At 39.8% G+C, this 25,472-nt stretch overlaps 3 protein-coding genes across 11 annotated transcripts in view; 1 reads left to right on the top strand and 2 right to left on the bottom strand.

Annotated features, from left to right (window-relative positions):
- POU6F1 (POU class 6 homeobox 1) overlaps positions 1-2,373 on the bottom strand; it is a 62,589-nt gene extending 60,216 nt beyond the window's left edge. For all 3 annotated transcript variants that reach the window (XM_058166979.1, XM_058166981.1, XM_058166982.1), the window contains exon 1: positions 1,989-2,373. The gene's annotated coding sequence lies outside the window, so the exon portion shown is untranslated. The remainder of the gene's footprint in view (positions 1-1,988) is intronic.
- DAZAP2 (DAZ associated protein 2) lies at positions 1,731-7,736 on the top strand. Its single transcript, XM_058166985.1, has 4 exons — positions 1,731-1,923; positions 4,541-4,662; positions 5,331-5,573; positions 6,230-7,736. Exons 1-4 carry the CDS (start codon positions 1,911-1,913, stop codon positions 6,356-6,358), a joined length of 507 nt encoding a protein of 168 aa, XP_058022968.1. The 5' UTR covers positions 1,731-1,910; the 3' UTR covers positions 6,359-7,736.
- Positions 7,737-9,073: 1,337 nt separating this feature from the next.
- Positions 9,074-25,300, bottom strand: SMAGP (small cell adhesion glycoprotein). Of its 7 annotated transcripts, XM_058166988.1 has the most exons (6): positions 25,045-25,202; positions 18,201-18,324; positions 15,702-15,766; positions 13,216-13,353; positions 10,960-11,037; positions 9,074-9,352 (listed from the first exon to the last, which is right to left on the bottom strand). In XM_058166988.1, exons 4-6 carry the CDS (start codon positions 13,253-13,255, stop codon positions 9,177-9,179), a joined length of 294 nt encoding a protein of 97 aa, XP_058022971.1. In that variant the 5' UTR covers positions 13,256-13,353; positions 15,702-15,766; positions 18,201-18,324; positions 25,045-25,202; the 3' UTR covers positions 9,074-9,176. The 7 variants fall into 7 exon arrangements, with proteins under 7 accessions (XP_058022971.1, XP_058022972.1, XP_058022973.1 ...); XM_058166989.1 differs by lacking the exon at positions 13,216-13,353; XM_058166990.1 differs by lacking the exon at positions 13,216-13,353 and having other exon boundaries at positions 9,074-9,316.
- Positions 25,301-25,472: the final 172 nt, after the last annotated feature.

Below are 25,472 nucleotides of genomic sequence, written 5' to 3'. Positions count from 1 at the left end.
TCATTGGTTTGCCCCCCTCCTCAAGCCATCACTGGATCCTACTACACTGGACAATTCTTGTCCAGTATTCTGGAGAAGGTGGTTGCAAAGCATCTTTAGAGCAAATTATCTCCTTTCAGTTGGGATTTAAGGCATGGATACCCTATGACAGCTGCGCGGGTGATAGAGGGAGCTTCGCGTAGCTCCCGCGTAACACCGCTCCTGCGCAGACTGCACTGGCTACCTGTGGCCTTTCGGGTGCACTTTAAGGTTTTGGTCACTACCTTTAAAGCGCTCCATGGCTTAGGGCCTGGGTACTTACGGGACCGCCTGCTGTTACTGCATGCCTCCCACCGACCCGTACGCTCTCACAGAGAGGGACTTCTCAGGGTGCCGTCCGCCAAGCAATGTCGGCTGGCGGCCCCCAGGGGAAGGTCCTTCTCTGTGGGGGCTCCCACACTCTGGAACGAGCTTCCCCCAGGTTTACGCCAAATACCTGACCTTCGGACCTTCCGCCGCGAACTGAAGACACATCTTTTCATTCGCGCGGGGCTGGCTTAAATTTTATTGATTTTAAATTTTCTATTATTCATTTTAAGGGGTTTTAGTTTTATATATTTTAAAGTTTTTTAGGCCAATTATAAAATAAGTTTTTTAATTTGTATTTTAATTGTATATTGTATTGTCTGTTTTTACTTTTGGCTGTACACTGCCCTGAGTCCTTTGGGAGAAGGGCGGTATAAAAATCGAATAAATAATAATAAAATAATAATAATGACTATCATTAAGTGTTGTAAGTGTTGTACCTCAATGAAGGTATCTTTTCTTTTATGTACACTGAGACCGTATGCACCAAGACAAATTCCTTGTGTGTCCAATCACACTTGGCCAATAAAAAATTCTATTCTATTCTATTCTATTCTATTCTATTCTATTCTATTGGGATACATTTGTAAAATTTTGGCCTCAGTTGTGGTTGTACGTCGAGGATGACCTGTACTATAATGGACTGTATTAGGGGCTGCCCTTGAAGGCTATTTGGAAGTTTCAGCTGGTGCAAAATGTGGCCGAAGAGATATACGTGTCCCTAAGAGGGCACACGATACCTCAGTTCTTCAGTTTGCTTCCAGATGCAATTCAAGATGCTGGTTTTGACCTTATAGAGTCCTACATGTCATGGGGCCAGAGTATTTGAGGGACCATCTTCTTTTCCCAATTGCATATACCTGCCCCACCAAAGTCAGGCAGGAAGGGTAAGCTGTGGGTCCTGTCATTCTTCATCCCCTTTTAAGTCATGTTAACTCGTCTCTGAAAACCTCGAGAAAAGTATTTTAAACCTGATTGGGCGGGGGGGGCTGCAAGATGTCTGCATATTAAGTGATATTTGTACTTTTTTAATCTCATGTTTAATGTTTAACTGCTTCCTTTACGTTTATTTGTTTTTAGGTTGTTACGGAGTTAACGGTTGCTGTATACGGCCCAGAGTCATATGTTTGTGAGATGGGCGGCTATATAAATTTGCTAAATAAACACATGAAATGTAATTGTGTAAACATGAAAGGATAGGTAACGAGTCGTAAGGCCATGTTTTTTTTCCGCTCTCGGCACAGAACACGTACAACAGCTCCCTCAACTCCCTTCCTCCGCCCACTGCCTACAGAGCGCCACGCCCCCTCGCCTCCGTGGCCACACCCCTTGACACAGCCGGTCGAGGGTTTTTTTTCTTTTTTCTGTTCCGTTCCTCGCGGCAGCGCTGCGGCGTGACGTCACACGCTGTAACGTAACCCCTTTCATCAGGGCTGCAGCGACAACAACAAGGAAGTGGTTGAGCGAAGAGGGTCGCCGCCGTTGCTAAAAGCTAAGGAGTCGCCTGAACCTTTCGTAGTCGGGTGAACCGTCGTTCTCGTCCGTTCGTTCGCAGCGCCGCCATCATGAACAGCAAAGGCAAGAGGCTGATCTCCTCCTCCTTCCTCTCCTCCCCCCCCCACAACCCCACCCAACCGCCTCACCTTTAGCAGGGTCGCTGCTCCTTTAAGGCTACCGCCGCAGTGTTGTTATGTGCAGGCCTAGTCCATGACTGGCGGCATCCCTGACCAATAGGAAGCCGGGCAAAGTCGGGGTGGGTGGAAGGCAATGGGGGAAGGGCTCAGGTTAGGTGGCTATGACGTAACCTTCCTTGGCAGGTTGTTAACCCTTTGGCTGCTGCCACCGGAATGGGTGTTCGCGGGCCCTCCTTTCCTCGGATTTCCAGATGTTCGCCGGAAACACGCGAGTCCGGAGGGCACCATGGGGTGAAAGGTTTTTTAATGGGGGCACCGTTTCTCTGGGAAGGGAGCCCCTAGTGCCACAGGCACGTGAAAACACTTGACATTTGGGAGAAAGGGAGGAATTGGTGGCCGGGAGCTTTGGGGGTGGGTGGGTGGGTGAGTGAGTGGGTAGGATCGCAGCTTTGACAAGTAGAAAATCCCTTTGGGGAGGTCGATCGTTTGGTGGGAGCTCCCCTTCTGGCAATGGGCAGGCATGGGGGCCTAACACTGCTCTGCTCTCTTGCCCCTTAGTTCTGAAAAGGATTTAGATGCCAAAAGTTCTTCTGCAGTTCCAGAACTGATAGTTGACCATTCTTCTGTATGCACGATCCTTGATGGTTACAGGAGATGCTTTGAAATTTACACACAAGGCCAAGGGGCATCATTTGCTCCTATCAAAAGGTGGCTCTGTCTGATAAAACGTTCCTTAGTTCCTTTGCAAATTTAAATAAAGAGGCAGAAAAGGTGGCTGGAATGATAACTAAAGGGAAATTGTGTTTGATCCTCAGGGAGGGGTTTGACACCAGAGTGTGCCCTCTCTGCCACTAAAGTAAAATGGGAAAGGAATGAACAATGAACCACAGAATGCAGAAGCAAGTCGCAAAATTGGGGGAATTCTTCTTTTGCTCCTTATTAGGTGTTTGCCCTGCATTTAATTCATTGCTTCCTGGAGGAGAGGTGTAATTTGGTTGCCTTGGCAGGTCCCAAAAGGAAGGAAGGACGGAATACAAATCACAGGATCATCCCTGGATAGTTGGGGGCATGTAAGAGTTGGCTAAAATAGTACGCTGATAGTCTGGCCCTTTTCAGCAAGCAAACCTGGCCAGATTTTGGGTTGCATTTGAACTGGTGGTATACCCAAGCTTACAGTTTTACTTCTCATGAATTAAATAATAATAATAGAACTGATTTGGTAGGTTTCATAGTCGAAACATTGCTCTAAACGGGATAGCCTACATCTGTTTAAATCCAGCACGTTCCAAAATGAAACGTGTAGAGTTTGGTACTTTTCTTAAAATGTGCAATGTGGCAGTATAAGCTATCGAGAATAAAAGTATAAAACGTCGATTAAAAAATTCTGAGTAATCTTAAAGTATTCTGAGTCACAAAGCTTATTAAATAGACCCTAGTAAAAGGGGTTACCCCAAGTGAATTCATTTCGCTTATACGTTTATAAATGGTTATAATTTGATGGTATTAACTGTGTCCTTTACTTATTTCTCATTGCCTCCTATGACTTTTTTCAATACATTATTGCTTAACGGCTACCAACCTATCGAATATCAGTTCAACTCTTTTAAGCCACAAAACAGTCTGACTGCTTGAGCATACCATCCAAATGAAAGTTATATGCTCAGGGATGGGTGACTTAATGAGTGAGCCTACATAAAATTTCAAGTATAAGAAACTGGAGAGTAATGTCTAGTTTCTTGTAAAATCTAGCTCCTTATAGCTGAATTCGGCCTATGGTTCCTTTGATTGTGTTTGTGGCAGGCCAGAATGAGGCATTTGAACAGTTTAACTGCTTTGGCAACAGCAAAAGATAGCCAATTTATTTGGGGTGGGGGTAGAACGAGTGGTGATATCCAGCTGGATCTATCTGGCTCGCGCGAACCGGTAGCGCCAGCGACAGGAGGCTCTGCCCACCCTCCGGAGCGTCATTACATCCCGTTTTTTACTCTCTGTGCATGTGCGCTCCCATTCCCAAACCAGTAGTGAAGGTAAGTGGATTTCATCGCTGGGTAGAACACTAAAATCTGGGTAAAGCTGCTATATGTGCAGTACTGTATATATTGGAAGAAATACCCATGCACCCTTACAACTATCAAGCAAGCAACCCATTGGTTTTGCTTGCTTGTTAGTTAAATCAAAGGGTTTAAAATAGATTTGGTATCCAATGGAGAGAATGGTTAAGCAATTAATTTCTTGTTGACTTCTGAAAAATATTTATGGTGCCCATGAGATGGCACTGTCCATTTAAAAATACAACTCTAAAAATACAATTATTGACTACCTTTGTTCTTAGTGGGAAAGCAGGTTTGAATGATATCACCTGGATCTCATCTAAGGAATTTTACATATTAAAGAACAAAAACACCCATTTGGCTCTTTTGCTGTTTAGATATTGTTTTTTGAAGCTTTTTCTTTCTTTCAGATAAAGCTCCCAAAGGAGGGATTTTTCTTTATTTCATACAGTTCCAGGTCCTTTTAAAGGAAAGACAATTGTGCTGACATTGATTAATTTCTTCTCTTAGGTCAATACCCTACACAGCCTTCCTATCCAGTTCAATCTCCTGGTAATCCGTCTGTGTTCCCACAGACCATACCACTTCCTCAGGCTCCACCTTATTCTGATGCCCCTCCTGCCTACTCAGAAGTATGTACTTCAATCATTTTCTGTTGTAAGAAATAAGATAAGACTTTCTGGATCAGATCAAAAAGATCTTTTCACTTATTAAAATAACACCTGTGATTGATAATTGATGAACCAGATAGATTACTGCCGTACCAGCTGATTTAGTGGCAAGAATTTTCTCTAGAAGGTTTCCAATTACTCTGGAGGTAGTTTTGCAAATGTTTACATTGTTTGAGTTGTGATTTCATCATATGCAAATTATAGATCTGCCTGAGCACTTCATTGTAAGCCAGGGTCAGCATGATGATCAAGATACCCATTGATGCCAAAAGCAGAAGTATGTAACTTCAGCTTTAGTTGAATATAAATGAACAGAACATTTTATACTGAACCTCTTTCACTTTTCAAACTTCAGCATCTGGCACTTAATGTGTGGCCTTTGGTTCAGATACTCTTAAGTCGAAAGTTTTATAAGGCAAAGGACAAATGAGAGAAAGTTACAAAATTAGTATGTCCTATTGTGAACTTCCCAGAGGCATCTAGCCAGCTGGTCTACGTTTGTTTATATATGGAAGCTTATTTCCATTATCAGTGGCAAAACATCTTTCTAAGTAGAACCAGAACTTTGAGAAGGAAAATTGCTGAGTATACAGCCATAAGGAATGCTTTATGTGTGCTTTCTTCCTCAGCTGTACCGCCCAAGTTTTGTACATCCCGGAGCTGCCACTGTACCTACCATGTCTGCAGCTTATCCTGGTGCTTCACTGTACCTTCCTATGGCTCAATCTGTAGCTATGGGGCCAATGGGTTCTTCAGTTCCAGTGGCTTTTTATCCTGTTGGCCCTGTCTATCCTCCTGGATCTGCTGTACTTGTGGAAGGTGGCTTTGATGCTGGAGCAAGGTTTGCAACTAGTGCTCCTGGCAATATCCCTGTAAGTAGGCACAGAATATTGTATTTGCTATCTGTGATAGAGGATTATGAAAGTAGTCCCCCTCCCTGCCTTTCATACCAAGATGATACCATTTCCCCCCTAAATTTCACAATACTAAATGCAAAGTACCTGCAAGGATTTTAAGGATTTTCAGCCTCAGGTATTAATGGGATGTAAACTGTGGGATAAGGCAGGGAAAAGGCCCTCAAGGGTCCAGTGTCACTTATGCTTTTATCTCCGTAGACATTAGTGAGAATGATAATAACATAAATAAATTTCCTTGAGCTCAAGGTGACACCGGAGCTTTTCTAAGGCTGCTGTGATCTTCTTGTAGTGATTTCATCTTTATTGAGGAATTACCTTTCTGAAAGGGTAGCCTGCTTGATTTGCAAACCTAACTCATCTACAGAATTGTCAGGAGGGGGGTCTGGTTAAAAACAAAAATCCTAGCCTGCTATAGTTTAGTCACCCAACCATACAGTTTGGGGAAAAAAAACTAGTTAGTGTAACTCGTGCATCCTGGAAGCCATGCAAGACGCTTGCTAAGACCGATTTTTGCAGCCCAGCCTGGCAGCCTCTTGTCGAGTCTGTGGCCTGCACTTTGTTAGCCTTGTCGTACGGCATCCCTCTAATATGTTGCTGTTGTTCTCTTTCAGCCTCCTCCTCCTGGCTGTCCTCCCAATGCAGCCCAGCTGGCTGTCATGCAGGGTGCCAATGTGCTAGTGACGCAACGGAAGGGCAACTTCTTCATGGGGGGCTCCGATGGTGGCTACACCATCTGGTGAAGGAAGGGGGGGGGGCTACATTGGTGTAAAGGAACGACATCACATACTGTCAGCACTTCTCACAATGTAACCGCTTTAGTCGTATTAACCTGGAGTTGCAATTTAGACACATGATGATGCGGGGTGTCTTCCTGGTGCCCTGACCCTTCAGGCACTTTTTCTTTAAAAAAAAAAAAACAAAGCAAATTTTAAAATACAAAACCATGCAATGGTAGGAGTGCCTCTCTTAAACCTTGGGGGTTAAATTGTGAAATGAATGTGAGCTAAGCTGTCCCTCAGATTTCCCTTTAGTTCCACCAGAGAGTGCTTTTCACTGCAGCTCTCTTTCTCTGTGTCTGGCTTTTATTAATCAACTATATATAAAAATGGGGTTGGGGTTGGGGATGAGAAATGGTTGGGGGAGGGAGGAACGGAAGTTGGACGAAAACTGGCTTCCACCTATCAAACGTACCAAGCTTGCAGATCAGATATACCTGTTGCCAATGACTAGGACTAAGACCCATCTTTTCTTTTCCTTAGAATCAATGGTGCTGGGGAGAAAGATAGTCAGACATAATGTTTTTTTTTTGGGGGGGGGGGGGCATCTGTGGTAGATGCCTATTGGAAGAGTATGATTGGGGGGGGGCTCAGTTTTCCATTTCAGAACCCCTCGGTTGGTTCCTTCTACTCACCTTTGCTCTCTGTTCCTTTGCTAGGAAAGTATGCAGCTAGAGCGATGTCCCAGGATGTCCTTTTTTATATATTCTTAAGTGATCTTGGACTCCTTTGCACATTAAAAATCTAACTGAAGCCATGTTTTGGTGCCAGAAATACAACATTTCATTAAATGCTTCCTGTATGTTTCAACAAACAAAACAAAAGAGCTTAAAATGAAACCATTTTTTTAAAAAGGGTGTGGGGGAGGGAAGCAACCCAGTGTCGTAATAACAAAAACTCTTTAAGTGGAATGTTATTCAGGCTAGAGAGACAAAAAAAAAATGTCTGGTAGATGTCAATCAGTGTGCAAGTTTGCTGGATTGATGGGTTTTTTTTTGTTTTTGTTTTTTTAGACGCAAACATTTAAAAAAGTGACTTGGGTACAATGAAGTCTTATTAGGATTAAGAAGAATATTTCAGGGATCCTCAATCTTTTGTTGTTGTTGTTGCTTTTGTTTTTATGAATTAAAAAAAAAATTATCAGATTTGGTGAATATATTTTATCTTAATTTTCTGTGTGTTGTATGTGTCATGGTCATCCATACAGCTGACTGTTAATGGAAGGTTGGGATTCTAGGTCTCTCTGTAAACACTGTGGTGCACTTAACTTGTGGACTTTTTATACTAAAAACAAGTAGAATAAAGGCTATTTTGAAAATTTGAATAAAGTGACAAAGTTGAATTTAGCCTCTTAAATTCCTGTCCATTATAATGCTGCAAGTTTTAAAATTGATTTTGCCTTTGTATCTGTTCTTTTGTTCACTGTGCTTTCAGTGTGAAAAAATATAAGTGATACGATATAGGGGATGTTATAAATATTGAACACATTTACCGCTACATAATAATGTTAAGTGTGTCATTAGGAAGCCAGTTAGTATGCTTTTTGAAAAAAATAATGCAAGGCCAGTTAAAATCTTCCCCTTCCCTGAAACTGCTATTAGTCCCAGAAAAGAATTGTCATTAGCACCCCTGGCATGCTTTCTTTTCTCAGATGACAGCAAAGGTTATTTTCTTTGGGACTGCGTCATGGGAGAGAAAGAGTTAAAACTTTTCCTTTTCATATCCCTTAGTTCCTATGGAAATCTTCCTCCTGCTTCTGCTGTTAATAAGAATACAGTAAACCAAGATGCTTCTAAAAGTGTTTAGAACTGTCTGTAGTCCTGAATGCATTGATATGGAAGTAAACACAATATTTCACTTTTTTGCCAAGTATTTTAAAAGATAGCAATCTATTTCCCCTCCGCGTCTGTCAAGAGCTGCTAACGTATCATATTCTTCCTCTTTGCTTTCTCAGCCTATGACAATATTTGCCCTCATGCAATGCATTACCATACAAATTATTTCATTATTATTCCTCTTGATATATTGGAAGTTTAGGTATTTCCGTTTAGACTGTAGAGCACATGCTTGAAACTATGCATGTGGATGTTTCTTCACAGAACCAAAGGTTTGATATGCACAGACACTACATTGCGGGATTAGAATGAATAAAAAAAACCATTAAGGTACTTGTGAGAAATATTCATATTAAGAAGGTTTAGGAAAAATAACAAGGCAGCTCATTTTTCGGAGCTTTGGAGTTGGTTTGCTTAACTGAAAGCAACACCCGTAGAGCAATTTTTCATGACATTAGAAGTTCCTAATACCTCGCTTCCATGTGTGGAGGCTTGTAACAGCCAAAAAGCAGTTTTGCACGTTAAATATATTTTTGGTTTGAAATGGGTTTTATTTATTTTTTTGCTTTACAGAGAAGATGTGAAAATAGATAGCTGTCATTTGGGTCAATCCTCACCCTGGTGTTTTCTTTTCTATACTAGATAGCAAACTATCTGGGATTAAGAGTGCCTATCTGCCTATTCTAATTGTAGATAATTAGAATTGGACAGAGTGATGACCACTCTGCATTGTAAGGGTTGTATCACTGCAATCCATAAATAACTGGTGTGTTGCCACCAAGGTGTAGAACTCTTCGTTCACTACTCTGTTTAAGCCAGAGTTCCCAAAGTATATAAACAAAACTTACTAATACAGCTTTAATTCCTTGAGTAAAAGAATGATAAACTTAAAACTTTTGTTTATTTAAGTTAGGACAGTCTAAAACATGGCAGCAGTCCGGTATCTTCTATATGAAGTACTCTTCTTTTTCACGTTTATAGGGGAAGTCTTCCATTTGGACTGATCCCTCTGGATCTGCTTCAGGTTGTTCATAAGTGTGATAGTTGCCTTTATTCTTGTACAGGTAAATAACGATTATCACAACGACTGAAAGGAGAGTGAGAAAAACCACGGCAATAACAGCTTGAAACAAAATAGAGAAAAGAAACTGTTTAGAGCAGATCGTTTCAGAGCAGACCAAACAATTGTTAGCCTGAGAACAAGCTTCTATCTTACCTGCTAGTTTCTCTGTAGCACAGACCCCCTCCCTTTTCCTTTACCATTTTATCTACCATTATATTTGTTGCCAGAAAGGTAACATTTGAAAGCAAAAATGTAGAGTTCATTTAGGGGAGCTAATCTTAATAGTGGTTAGAACTATAGCAACCTTTTAGGCCGAATGCCTTTCTACCTATGACTTTAAATGGTAGAATAAGATTAAAAGAATTGAAGCAAAACAGCACTGAGCGATGAGGAATTTATGGAGGGAGGAACCTAGAGCCCATTCCTTACATTTTATTTATAATTAAAAGTAATTGAGGTTTATGCTCAAGAGTGTAAATAAACTTCTACATTAGACCGCCTTTCTCAAGCTCAGCAACTTTAAGCTACGTGAACTTCAACTCCCAGAATTCCCCATGCTTTAATATATGTATGTAAAAATTTTAGACAACATGGGAATCGGATCAAAATGCTGCACATGCCTTGTGATCTACCACTGAGCTCCCACTGAAGGAGTGGACACACAGCGAATGGATCTCATCAACAGTCTTGTTTTTATGTTCGTGCACCGACATCGCCTTTGCCTGCTAAGTCCTGCCAAGCTGTATTCTTCCTGAATCTGCAAGCCTTCATTTTTCAGATTCATTTATGGAAAAGTTATATAGTTTCCATAATGATACAAATGCTGAAATTGATTCTGGCCCTCTTTAAGAATTACAGCCCCCGATCGACAAGAGACTTAACTTCCTATCCTTTCATGGGATGATAACGTGGCTCCTTAGAGGTTATATGGAAAGCAGCAGAAAAAGGCTTCTAAGGTGACTGTCCTCTGAATGAATTTTTTGCCCAGAGCTGTATGCCTCATCCTCTACAAGCAGGCAGTATAGATACATTAAATACAATAATACGGCTTGAAAACAAGTGTTAGTCAAGGTTTCGACACGGGGGTAAAGAAGAGAGGGCTTTCGCATAATAGCTCCCTGGACTAGATGAGTGATTTTGTTCCCCTCTAGAACTGCTTAACCATTTCTTTTGAGTCAAAATAGTAACCCATACACAAGAGGCAGAAGCCTGCCTTTGAACAGAGGATGATTAAGAAAAAAAGCATTAGAATAAGGATGGAAAAGGCCATTGCTCCTGGGACCATTACCTCCAAAAACACTACCAAAAAGGAATGGTATATCACCTTGCATATCACAAAATAAAATGTGCTAAGTGGGTAGTCTTAGTTAACCTCAAGGGATAAGCAAAACGAGCATCACACTCTTGTCCTAGGATGCCCAAAAGTCTACACGCTGTGCATGAATGTACTCGTATACAATACTAATAAAGTGCAGACATTGGCTGAAAAAAATATCTCCCCTTGTGTCAAAGATACGCAGGTTTGATCTGGGATGACCTCCTCAAACGTAGGATGCACTGGCACTTTTACCACCTGCCATCTATGCTTTGCTGGCTTTACCATTAATGCTTTGGGGCTATGTTGGAGTGCACCCCATACTTAGCTCTGAAAAGATAATGGCCAATACCTCCTATAACAGCCATATTGGCATCCTCTTGGGACGCAGGCGTGTTCATCTTCTTCATGAACGGACTGGTCAGCATCCCTTCATGGAGGAAAAAAGAGGGAGACGTCAATATAGCAGCAGACGGCAAGCTTGATTTGAAGTAGGAAGTCCAGATTCAAATTCCTTTCCACCATGAAAATGGAAGAGGGGGAAGGATGACCTCGCAACAGGCTCTCCGCACCCCGACCTCCAACCTTTCAGGCTAACCTACTTCCCAGAGCTATACTGACAAGAAGAGCAAGAAGGCGCAATGATTTCCTTGGAGAAGGAATGAGAATACGTACAGTATTCTAATACATATACTACATCTTCCAGAAGTAGGCATCCTGCGCGCACACGCACACAGACACATGTTGTTGTTTTTCTACAGGGAAAAAAGTGTCCACTAAATAAGATGAAATGCTGAGGCGTAATATGCAGCAACAATTGCAAAGAGAGCTTGCAATGATTAGGGACAAGTAATTTTGGTGAAATAACTGGCCAAACTGCAAGGGGAAGAAAAGTGCCATTGAAGCTGCTGGAAGAGTTGCTCAATAAAAGCCTTCAACCTTTGGCTCCAGTTACAAAGCAGAAACAGGTCTGTTCTGTAGTGTTTCAGGGCTTAGGTAATCAGGCTTACTCAGTGAATATCTAATAATGTACAACAGTGGAAGTGCCAGCAGGAACAAATGTTCTGCCAGCAGCTCATTTCTAAAGATTTCTAAGACTTGCCAGCTATTTGGGAGCCAAACTCTTTACAAGAATGTATGACATCGAAGGATCTTATCATAAGGGCCTCTGACTAGACCAATGTTTTCCAGGCTGCAGATAACAACCTATTCTCCCAAAACTCTGGCCAAGTCCAAGGCATTCAACCATGTACACACCTCATCCTTTTCTCCCACTTTCCCCTGCTGCAAAATTGAATTATATTCGTGAAGCAGTTTTATACCCTCTACATCAGTGGTGGGTTTCAAACTTTTTACTACCAGTTCTGTGGGTGTGGCTTGGTGGGTGTGGCATGGCTTGATGGGCGTGGCAGGGGAAGGATACTGTAAAATCTCTATTCCCACCCAACCCAGGGGAAGCTTACTGCAAAATCTCCATTTCTTCCCAATCAGCTGGGACTCGGGAGGCAGGGGGCGGGGCCAGTCAGAAGTGGTATTTACCGGTTCTCCAAACTACTCAAAATTTCCGCTACTGGTTCTCCAGAACTGGTCAGAACCTGCCATCTCTGCTCTCTATCCTAACAAAATCATCAGTAACATTATGCATGACAGGAACCTATCTAATGTCTGGTTAGCTAAAATTGATGTGTGGAATTATGCCTTTTGATCCTGTCCCTTGCAAAGCTCTCTTTCCAGGTTATCCCGTATTTTCGCCTGTGCAGAAATGAACATCTTTTTAACAATACACAATGTTAACTTTAGATTATGTATGTACAACATGGTAAAATGACATTTGTTTAACCTTGATTTTTTTTTTTTACTGGAACTTAAATGGTGAAATTTATATCCAATCTAAGCTGTAACTCATAGTTTATAAATCACACTGACCAGTTTTAAAACAATACAAACAAGCAAACCTCATTTTGACTTGAAGTCTGTCTTGGAAGCAATCTTAATTTGGCATCATATGCTGTAGTTTGGTTTCAGCTTAGCATGTTGGGTGAATCTGTTTAATTGGATCTGTTTATTTGTCGTATATTCAGTAAATAATAGTCATGCCAAAAATGGTTCAGCATGATGTGAAAATCTAGGTTGTTTAAGAAATCTTTATTTCCAAATAAATAGGCTGGTCTCTCTGAAGAACTTTGAGCTTTTCCTGAGACATTAGAATAATTGCAAACATGCTATGACATTACAGCCAGTTCATCCAGTAATTATTTGGAGAAAGTTAAATGGAGTCAGAGAAAAAGGAAACAAAAAGCAGAATGAATAGATATGTTCCTATGAATGCAAAGCTCACAATCTTTATTACATCTCTCTCCCTCCCTCCCTCCCTCTCTCTCTCTCTCTCTCTCTCTCTCTCTCTCTATATATATATATATATATATATATATGTATGTATATATATATATATACATACATACACACACACACACACACACACACACACACACACACACACACACACATATCAGATTACTGAACTGCCCAGTTCTCTCAAAGAAAGGACTTATTATTAGCAAAGAAAGAAATTACACTAGAAATAATAGAAATGATAACTTTTGCTTACCTTTCAAATAACTTTTGGATGCTGAAGCATACTGTGACATTTATTGCAAATTGTTATAGCTACTTGCCAAAGAAGGAATAGTGGGATGGCTACTGTCTTAAGATTGTGTGCTGTTTTCAACATGGATGGTGCCAGAATCTAACATAGAATGACATTCTAGTATTGTTTCAGGAATACTATGACAGATTTCTGAGATTTGCGTGGTTGCATTGCACAAAGAAATGAAAAAACGATGTGCTAGATTCTTCGGGTGAAATAATATCAGTGACTAGATTCGCTCACTGCAGTAAGTCCATGTTTCTCAACCTTAACACGTATGGATTTCAACTCCCAGAACTGAATGAATTGAAGTCCAGACATCTTTAAATCAATCAGATTGAGAAGCCCTGCACTAAACCAGTATCTGATTTACTTGGTTTCCATTTTGGCATGTTGTTCTAACAGCAGCGGTGTTTTGCAAACCAACCTTTTTATGAACATAGCCTATTTTAGCTCAGTCAGGAAACCATGATTAAAAATCATGGCTCAGTACGGGATGATGATCTAATAATCTATGTGTGGATGAAGTCTAGTGGGAACAGAGGAAATGCCAACTAAATGGGCTATAGTCAATACAGAGCAGTGCTTCTCAATTATTTTCTGTCATGCCCCCCTAGGAAGAAGAAAACATTTTTCACGCCCCCCGCGTGACTGTAAACATGGGGCTTAGCTTGTTATGACAGTGTTTGCCGAGGTCAAACGCGCCCCCCTTTACGGAGCCTCGCGCCCCCCCTGGGGGGCCCGCCCCACTATTTGAGAAGCACTGATATAGAGTATGATGAGTCCTCCCTTCTCGTGGTTGTTTCTACAGCAAAGAAACACTGCTTCCTTATGTTTTCAAAGATAAAAGAGGAAGGAAATTAACCAAAACCAAGTATTTCTATAAATAATTTTTACACATAGAAACATCTACATTCTTATCATTCAGGCAAGAGGCTGGGCTCACAATTTACACAAAACAATAATGTAGCTTCCTTGATCTGGGCTTCTAGTAGAAGCCACAGTGGTAATAAAATTGTGAATGAAGCCATTATGCAAATGTGAATTACATACTGGCATCATTTTGTATACTGCAAAATGTCCAGAGAATGTAATTTGTGACGTTTAGGTGCTGATATCCTAATGCAATATTGTTGCCTTCCATGTATGTCCACAAATACATGTATCAAAGTCATACAGCTTGTATGCCATAGGTGGTCTATTATCATGTCATCTATAATTGATAAATTTGAGGAATACTGCAGAGCCAAATATACCATTCTCTCTAAATACTTCAGCCTTCACTTTTCTGAATTCAGATTCTGAGAATGCCAGAAGCAAACCAGTAAGTCAACAAAGCAACACCCACACAGACAGACAAAACCTGGGATCTTTGGTCCAGATTGCACTGAGAATGTTTGTGAAGAAAACAGTGGCATGCCTTCCTTGTGGAGCAAAGATTTAGGACTTAAGCAAATTTAGGTGAATTGAAAAAAAGGTCCGCATATATTTATAGGATAAATCTTAGCACTCTCCGCCTACGCAACAGCAGCTGTCATTACTGAAGAAGGATTTCCATTCCAAACTTTGGTATTTATTGCTCAGTAGGGTTAACTGGGCTCAAATTCAAAGCCTTGCCATTGGAATTGGGTTTCTTTAGTTAGGGGCATGCAGACTTATGCTTTCTGATTGTGGCCTCTGTTTGTCGTAATGGAACATACACTAACCTTCCAATATTTAATCAGTTTTTTTTATCTGCATATCTTCAGAAGTCTTACTTAGGGAATTGAATTCCAACTGAGAAAATCTGCATCTTGTTCTCTTGCGCTCTGTAATATTGATATTAGTAAATTGCATAACTTTATTTGCAGTTGCAAACTTTAAAAAAATCAGAGGACTATTTTACTTAACTTGCAAATGATGAAGTCAACTGTTTTGGATTTTCAAGTGATATTTTATCTTCTTATAAAAATCTCTCATCACACACAAAATCTAATGGAATGGAACCATGATTTGTAGCTTAAGAGTTGTGTATTACAGTATGGTTTATAACTTTATATGCTGTATTCAACAAACTCAACTATGGGTTTATGTGGACTCAACTAGAAGGAAGATGTTTCCTGAGTATGTTCTCTGTTTCTCTGCAGCCACCTCCACCTCTTGATTTAACAAGAAGTTATCTTGAAAGAAGATAACTACCTTCTCCCCTACTACCATAATTTGTTATAAAGTGGCTAATTATGTTAGATATTGTACATATACTTTTAAATCCTATCCAGAGGCTCTCAACAATAAAATACTCTGAGCCGCTGAAATGACGCAGCCCAGGGAAAAATAATTTTCCACATCTGTCATTTTGTGAGTAAGCTTATTCTCCATCCTACACCCTATACAGATTAAAGCAGCAAGTTTTCCTTTATGTAAAAATATTTTTATTTTACCATCCCCTTATTACTGAGCGCACTTACCTGTGGCCGATGACGTTGTTGGAATAGCTGCCATGGCATCACCCTTCTTCGTTTAGTTGTTTTGACTTTTTAAAATTGTAAAAAAGATTTGAAGTTGAGGAAACCAAAAGAAAGAAAACCAAAAGATAATGCTGTTATCCAGATTAATGCTATGAACAGAAATTTATCAGTTCATCATTACTGCTGATCACTTTGTGCAAGATGCTATTATAATCTTTCTTTCTTTCTTTCTTTCTTTCTTTCTTTCTTTCTTTCTTTCTTTCTTTCTTTCTTTCTTTCTTTCTCTCTCTCTCCCTCCCTCTCTTCTTCTTCTTCTTCTTCTTCTTCTTCTTCTTCTTCTTCTTCTTCTTCTTCTTCTTCTTCTTCTTCTCCTCCTCCTCCTCCTCCTCCTCCTCCTCCTCCTCCTCCTCCTCCTCCTCCTCCTCCTCTTAAGTATCAATTACAGACTGGTAACTTCAGTAAAGCTGCTTGCATTTTTAAACAAGCTTACTAAAAAGTACACCCCATGGACTTTATTAGCTCCATCAGGTCAACCCTGCAGTTTTCTTGGCAACATTTTTCTTGCCAGTTCCTTTCTTATGTTGGAGAGAAGCTGACTGTCTCAAAGTCACCCAGCTGGCTTTCATGCCTAAGGCAGGACTAGAACTGTTAAGTAATAGCAACTGAATTTCTAAACAGACTTACTAAGGAGCACACCCCAAGGAGCACACCCCAAGGAGCTTACCACTCATTAAAATTTTAAACAATTATTAGCCGTGCAGTTTTTTTCTGTGACTTTGACAGGTCACCGACAAAAAGGGAGGAAGGAGAGTACCGGTTAAAAGCATGCACCAGCACTTCTGAATAGGGACTACAAGCAAATAAACAATCTGTGAAGTTCTTTTAAAACTGGCAGGTTATCCGAGCAACCAGAAGTAATCACGTCTCTGACTGCTGCATCTTGCTCTGACTGAGGCTTTTAAATTATTTTCAAAAGTAGTCTGGCATGTAATATATTTAGAGCAGGTATAATAGCACAAAGAACCCAAGGGGCTGATTATCACGAAGAGTTAATAAAGAATGGAAGAAGGCGTATCTCTAAAACAAAAATGAAAATCTAATGTATCAACATGTACAACAAACTCACAGATCACGAAGAAGAACTCTGTGAGAAATGAGTGGCGTAAAAAGAAATAGAAATGGGATCAGGTGAGAGAACTGCACAGTAGAAAAATGAAGACAGGACAGTTCTGAGGTAAGACCAGGAACACCACCGCAAGAAGTCATTAGTTTAGGTAAAGGCTAAAAGGTGAAAGCTAAGAGATGAAGATCAGGATAGATGGCAAAAAGCAGTTGACTCATAGAATGATAAGGATGACTACAGAAAAAAAACCTAGCATCTGTTCCAAGAATTCTGCAATAGGAAGAAACCAGAGCCAGATCTATTTCCAGACTTAACATTCGGAGTGGGTCATTGGGTTAGGTCACCCATATATTCAACAGAGAAAAGGGAACTAACTACAAGTGAGGACGTCATCCTTTCAAAGGCTTTTTTTAGGTACAGTAAAAAGGTAAAGGTGAAGGTTTCCCCTGCCCCTCGTGTCTGACTCTAGGGGACAGTGCTCATCTCTGTTTCCTAGCCGAGAAAGCCACCATTGTTCAAAGGTGTTTCCGTGGTCATGTGGCCAGCATGACTTATACGCTGAAAGCACAGGGAAGGCAGGTTACCTTCCCACTGATCTCTACTTATTTATCTACTTGCATTTGCATGCTTTTGAACGGCTAGGTGAGCAGGAGCTGGGGCAGGAAAGGAAGCTCACTCTATCATACAGTACTTGGTCTCAAACTGCCAACCTTCCAGTTGACAAGCCCCACGGCTTAACCGCTCGGCCAGTGGCCGTATTTTCTTGGAAAAAAATAAAGGACCAATCCCCAAAAGGACTCACTGAGTATTTAGGGGGTGAGGAAACCTCAGTTCTGGAGACAGCTAACACAGTAGTGGGTTTCAATTTCGCCCGCTACTGGTTCGCTCGTGGGCTTACGCAGAGACGTCAGGGCGGATGGGCGGAGCCTCCCGCCGTTGCTACCGGTTTGCCTGATCAGGGGTGAACTGGTAGCAACCCACCACTGAGCTAACAAAAGGGATCTAAGAACATGTGGGTTGACTATGACTGAGTTCATCCCAGACGTTTAACTGGGTTACACATTTAGCCCAGTGTTTGAGCTCATGCCCAACCTATACAATAAACGTCATGAGTTAGATTGGCTTTATGGGTTAAGCCATGCGTGCTTAGCCTGTTGTGCAAATGCAACCACTGCCCTAGTTAAGCGTGCTAAGTGAACTCAGACTATAATAAATGACCCAGGGAGGGCAGAAGCATGTAAGACACTACCTAGCCCTAACATTATCTGTAGGCCTCTGCAGGGCTATTTTGGTTCAATGGTGGCAGGATCGAGTTTGGTGGGAAGTGGAGGCAGAGAAGATCAGGAGGGACCGTAGGAAGAAGAAGCCTCACTTACCTCCTGGTTTTGTTTCCTCTTGTCCCCAAAAACTCAGAACTGCAGAGGGACCCTGTCAAGCCCCATCCAAGGCCTAGATTAGCCGGACAAATGCACACCAGAAGCCACACCTTCTGGTCCGGGCCTAGGAGGGAAGAGGGCAGGAAGTTAGGAACAGGGAGATTGGAGGAATTGATCATCAGGCGGCAGCTGCAAAGCCGTAAGAAGCAAACTGTGCTCGGTGTGTCATTAAAATAGCAAGACCACAAGACTTCATTAGACGTACCGATCTCGTAATACATCACAGGAAAGCCTGAAAGGGGAACTAGTTTGAAATGGCGTCCTTTCAAAAGAAATTGTCTGTGAAATGGAATCTGGAACAGCAAGATTAGCTTCCCTCCATTAATCATTTCTCCATGTTAATTATTATTTCCATATTTCAGATGTGAGCCTTAAAACTCATTACTTTTTAAAATGATATATTAGAGAGGGTGAGTGTGTGCACAGGAGTCATACTCCTTCCTGTTGGACATTTTATCCAGCACCAATAACCACAACGAACCCAGAATAGTTTGTGATGCTACTTAATGGTCATTTTGGCATGGAAAACCATTTTTGTTTTCTCAGATATTTTAAGTGCAGTTTAAACAATGCTGTGCTGTAAAATAAATAGCCATATGCCTTTTAATACTTTATTTAAGTATTACTTAATGTAATTATTTAAAATGCTTCATTTTGTTTACATTTTAGTTGTTTTATTCATTTTGTGAAACACCATGAGAATACGATCAAGGGATGATTTAAATGTATAATATGGTAATAAATTAATACAACATACACAAGTTACTTTGATGAGAAGAAAGGTTCAAAAGAATGTATGAAGACATTCTCAGAATTCCTGTAGTGCCAAAAGACAAAATTGTATTCATTAACTATAAAAATGCATGCCAGTTTAATTATGCCATTGCTGATTGTAGCTAAAGAAAGCCACAAATGATCTTTTTATCTTCCTGAAGAAGGCAGCCACTGGTTCTGTGACTTGGATCAGGATTTAAAGCTGCTGCCTTGTTTGCTGTTAACACTTCTGCTCTGTTTACTCTCCAGATTGGTAAAATTTGTCATCCTTTTTTATCTAGAAAATGACATGGAGATTCTACATTACCTCTGAGATCATGTCTCATGAAGTGAATGACATAGAAAGATGGTGGACATTAAACCTTGAGAAATAATGCATTAAACTCCAGTTATTTTATTTTTTTTATTTGAATTTATATCCCGCCCTTCTCCGAAGACTCAGAGCGGCTTACATTGTGTTAAGTGAAAAATTAAGTAAATAAAGTGAAAAATTAAATCTAAAAGAATCTTAAAATGGAATGATGGATTAAGTATTAATAAAAGAAAACCAAAACAAATTAGTCTATAATATTTTACAAGTTATATGTAAAGCATATAATCAAGTTGTTTCCTGTTGTGCAGAGAAAATTAATTTTTAGGTACAGAAATCTTGTTCACAGGAAAAATGCCCTTCCCAATTTTAGAACTGATGCCACCCTTTCACTCTCACATTATGATCACAAAATGATGGCTAGTCCCAAATTCTGAGTGCAAGGATCTCTTGGCATTCTTTTAACAGCAATGGTGAATGAAAGGAAATGAGCTGCTCTTGGATTGCCAGCTGATGCCATCATGGTCTCTGAATTTACCAGTGCATATTATGCTCATTCAATCTTCAGGCCTTTCCTTCCAAAATCAGGACATTACTAGTTGCTTTTTAAATGCATGATTGATGCATGATGTACTTAAATTATACTATCGTAAATACAATCCCCATCACCTAGTAAGAAATGACACTCTGAGGAAAAACCACAGTGCAAATTTAAAATGGTTATTCATTTTTGTTTATATATTAATTTCCCTTTATTCTTATCCTAATATTTGACCAGTGATACCCTTACTATTCCTCAAAACAATTTTCATTGGTGTAGTTTTAAGCTGTAGAATCATGCAACTGGACAACATGCAAATGCATAAAAATAATATGTTTTGAAAAACAGGCTAACATGCTGAGCTACAGATCATCTGGATGAGTTGTTGGGTGATGCCAATAAAATGGATACTGAATAAAAAACAAAATATAAAATGTAAATGTGTGGTGAAAGTAGGGGTAGTTTTAGGGACAGAAAAGTCAGAGTGAATGATTGTTGTAAGTAGATATTGTTATATTTCTCATAATTTTTGCCGTTCTATTTCTTTCTTCTTTTCTGCATAATGTTGCTTACCCCAAAAAGCAATAGCATGATGGGTATGTATATTTATACGCATTTAATTTGGATATATAGCTTCAGAAACAAATGTATTCTCTGTATGACATTAAGACACTCCTAGGTAGAGTTGCCCATCTTTTGAGGAATTAGAGACACTTTGGTACAGTCCTATTGGATTTCAGACTGTCTGGTAAAAATATAAGCCACATATTTGATCAATGAAGAACAATATGCCAGGTGCCATTCTCTTTGGGCTGCTGGATTATAGACATCTGGAGTCAGAGTCCTTTGCTACTCAAAGGTTGGTGCTATTAAGTGTTTTTACCACAGTTCTGTATTAAGAATAGAAAAATATAGAAGACAAATTATGTTTAGAAACAGTCACCTTCCCACCCTATCCTTTTTTTGATTGAGATTGTGAAATTATAGTCTCATCTAGAAGCAGAGCAATCTACCACTCCCAGAGGTAGGAGGAGGATCTCCTACTCAAGACTAGTTGAGACTTTACTGCTCATAAATGTTGCCAGTCCTACCATTGTCCCCTCCTGTTAAGCTTCTGGACCAGTCAGCTTCTGAATATCATTCTTGGGATATCCTGCATAGGCAATTGGTAAGAAAACAAGAGAGAGACATTTTGATATAATGGTTAAGGCACCAGGTTGGAAACCAGGAGGTAATGAATTCTAATCCTAACTCTGGGCACCAGTCTCTCTCAGCTCTAGGAAAGAGGCAATGACAAGTCACTTCTGAAATCTTGCCAAGAAAACTGCAGAGACTTATCCAGGTAGTTGCCAGGAGTCAACACTGACTGGAAGGCACACAACACATACATATCCAAAAAATTAGGCAATCTGGAGAGCTTTATGTTTTAGAGACAACAAGCATGCTGCTCCATTTGTAAATTAAGATGCAAGGGATGATCACTTGGCCTGAATTTAATGCCGCATCCCAGTCTATCTCTTGAAACAGTTCCTTCTTTCACTAAATTTTGAGTTAACCCTGCTTTGTTCTCTATACACTAGATTAACATCAGGTGTCTACTGTTAATTGGAAATTCTAACTGACCCACCAAGCAGCTTCCCAAAGGCCAACAGGAAAAGAAAATAAGAACACATAGCATCTCTTTGTGCCATCAGTACTGTTTATCCATTTGGATTTGTCTGTTTCAAAGTACTAATTACGGACTACGGACTTAATTCTCTCTGAGCTCCTTCCAGACAAATGGCTCCTACCATGACCTCATCTCACAACTAGTGTATTCCATCTTTTGTTCTTTCACACATTGTGTGTGTGAGAGGGTGTGTTGAGAGGGGGGAAAAAGATAGAAGAAGCAGTGTGGAAATATGGAACATTACACATGGAAGATGGTCACTTGTTGTGTGTAATTTCATCATCCGAGTAGAGCCATTATAGAATAAAAGCCTTCTCTGAAGCATCATAGGTTAAAACAAGAATAATCTTCATTCATCCATACTTTAGTCATTACTTATAAGATTTATATTCCACCTTTGTGGAATAAAATGTTGTGACAAAATAAATAAATAAATAAATAAATATGTGGTAATGCTGGTTAGGAGGAAAAGCAATAGAGTTTTCTGAATTATGAGAATCCCTTTGTGTGGTTTCGTTTTTATAATTTTGGTGCAAGACCTTCAAGAAAGTTTTATAAAACAGATTTTTAAAAGCTGGCCTTTCCCTCATACATATCTCTTTCAAAACTTCAAGCCTGGTTTGAATTATTGAATTTCAGTGATAAGGATGAGGATGATTTTATTATATGCTTGTTTCCAAATGTTGTTTTTGAACTATTGGATGAACCCAGATTCTACATAGACAAATAGCGCAATTCACTAAGAAAAAATTAAGCAGCATTATTTGACTCATTCAGTAAATTGTTGATATATGCAAACCATATGCACAGGTACCATATATGTGGTACCTTGCTCAATAGGAGTAACTGTGAGAGGGATCTTGGTGTCCTAATGGACAACCATTTAGATATGAGCCAGCAGTGTGCAGCAGCTGCCAAAAAAGCCAACACAGTTCTGGGCTGCATAAGCAGAGGGATAGAATCAAGAACACACGAAGTGTTAATACCACTTTATAATGCCTTGGTAAGGTCACACTTAGAATACTGTGTTCAGTTTTGGTCGCCATGATGTAAAAAAAGATATTGAGACTCTAGAAAGAGTGCAGAGAAGAGCAACAAAGATGACTAAGGGACTGGAGCCTAAAACATATGAAGAACGGTTGCAGGAACTGGGTATGTCTAGTTTAATGAAAAGAAGGACTAGGGGAGACATGATGGCAGTGTTCCAATATCTCAGGGGTTGCCACAAAGAAGAGGAAGTCAAGCTATTCTCCAAAGCACCTGAAGGCAGGAGAAGAAGCAATGGGTGGAAACTAATCAAAGAAAGAAGCAACTTAGAACTAAGGAGAAATTTCCTGACAGTTAGAACAATCAATAAGTGGAACGACTTGCCTGCAGAAGTTGTGAATGCTCCAACACTGGAAATTTTTAAGAAAATGTTGGATAGCCATTTGTCTGAAATGGTGTAAGGTTTCCTGCCTGGACAGGGGGTTGGACTAGAAGACCTCCAAGGTCCCTTCCAACTCTGTTATTATGTTATATTATGTTATGTTATGTTATATGTATTCATATTAATGTTTTCAATTTTTTTAACAATTCTGCTTGCTTTAGCACAGTTTTGGAAAAGAAACCAAACTAATCAAATATATGTTTGAAAAAAAAAACCCCAGGAAACTATTAGCCAAGGAAAGCAAGCATTATCTGCAGTATAGAAATTGCTCCTTATCTATTGCTTTCTAGCCAGATGTGCAAAGTGGTAGCATATAGACACAAACTTTCAGAGGATAACTAGAACTGCAGAAAAAACAATTGCTACCAACCTGCCTTCCATTGAGGACCTATATACTGCACCAGTGAAAAAGAGGGCTGTGAAAATAATTTACAGACCCTTCGCATCCTGGACGTAAACTGTTTCAACTCCTGCCCTCAAAATGAGCACTGCACACCAGAACATCTAGACACAAGAACAGTTTTTCCCCCGAATGCCATCTCTCTGCTAAACAAATAATTCCCTCAACACTGTCAAACTAGTTATTAAATCTGCATTACTATTAATCTTATCATTCCTGTCACCCATCTCCTCCCACTTATGACTGTATGACTGTAACCTTGTTACTGGTATCCTTACAATTTATATTGACAGTTTCCTAATATAATTTGATTACTTATTTGTTCCCTATGACTATCATTAAGTGTTGTACCTTATGATTCTTTACGAATGTATCTTTTCTTTTATGTACACTGAGAGCGTATGCACCAAAACAAATTCCTTGTGTGTCCAATCACACTTGGCCAATAAAGAATTATATTCTACTCTATATTTCAGCTAAACATCTTATCAAGGGGCCTGTTGTGTGGATAAGCAGATTTGCTTATTGGCTCCTTGTTAATTTTGTGAATAGAGCTAGGAACGTTGCACCCTTTACCATTGTGTATCATGGCTATATCAATTAATTACAACTAACTAATAAATTGATTGTGTGTCTCCTTTCTTCTCCAAAGTGCTTCTCTCTTTATTCCTCTTCCTTTGTTTCCAGTTGTTCTTTCAAAAAGTAGTTTTTCAAGAAAGGGATTTTTTTTAAAAAAAAGTTGGAGTAGATAGGAAGACAATGCTGCAATTGCATCTTAGAAAATTGTACGTAAATAGTACCGTGTGGCTACTAGTAAGAAGGAGTGCAGGGATTCAGTTTTGCAGATTACAATGCTATAAGCTTGAGAACAAAAATACAAGTTTTTCCTGCATCCATGATATCATATGCTTGCATAATTGATCAGCACTCTTTTATCATTCAACCGAAGGGATTGATTTAAAATGTAAATTAAGTGAGCTGCATATTAAAAGTAACCTCACACACCTAGGCTGCTTTTAAGCAAAAGTGAAAACAGTTCCATAGAATGAAACATTCTTAGTGATTCTTCCAAACTTCCAATTTCCTATTTATATTTATCATTAATTCATTAAATAAGAATGTTCCACATTGATGGATGCCAGATTTGGAAAGTATGCAATTATAAATATTGAATTTGGTAGCAAAGGACTCAATCACTTGATTTGTTTTTTTTATATTCCCCTATCGCTACCCCACCATATCAAAAAGCAATTAGAACAAAAGAAAAAAGAAAGAAGTTTCGCATCAAAGCCCTCACTTAATGTTTTATCTCTACAGGTTTCAAAGCTTTTTGTTCACCCCCTTTTCATCAAAAGTATATGCCAACATTCGAGAAACTTAAGTGGCTGGTCCTTATGGGAATCTCAGGGGGAAAAAACACCTGCAGAGAAGAAAAAGATTGGAGAAAGTGGATAACTAGCACACTACAAAATTAGTGGTGCATGTATTTTACCTTCCTGTTAGTGTGCCTGGAGAGTGTGCTCGGGAGAAGCACTAGCTCCATTTATGTGTAAACATATAGTTCAGAGCATTTACACGATCCCAGATGTAGAAATAATTTTATTTTCTATTTTATTTTCAATTAATACTGGGGTTAAATTGGTTCCCTAACCATTTCTTACCTGATTGGAGCAATCCTAGTTGGTGGGAAAATAATATCGGCTTGACAAATTTGTTGAATTTCTTCCCCGGCTTCACTAGCATGGATATTTGGTCTCTACTTTCTTCCTGTAGCTGCTTCCTAGCCTTCAATAGGCTAAGGCGTTCCCCTGCCCATCTCACCTTTCCTGTTTTACTACGTTGATAATAAACAGCCGAGTCATCAGAATGCTTATTCCTTAACTCTTTATAATGCCGACGAGTGTCAAGGCCCATAATGTTCTTGTATCACTTATTAATAAGGCAAGACAGTTTGGTTCAGCAGGAGGCACTTTATTCAAAGCTGCTGAGGTTGCCATCATTAAAGATTGGGGCGGAGGATGGAAGATTCCTGCAAGCCACCATAGCTTATGTAGCCCCAAACCACCCTTTTTTCTGAAGTTATGTAATT

The sequence above is a fragment of the Ahaetulla prasina genome, chromosome 2, assembly GCF_028640845.1.
Source record: "Ahaetulla prasina isolate Xishuangbanna chromosome 2, ASM2864084v1, whole genome shotgun sequence".
NCBI classification, from domain to species: Eukaryota; Metazoa; Chordata; class Lepidosauria; order Squamata; family Colubridae; genus Ahaetulla; species Ahaetulla prasina.
Note: the sequence above shows the minus strand (reverse complement) of the source record. Positions and strands in the feature narration are given on the sequence as shown.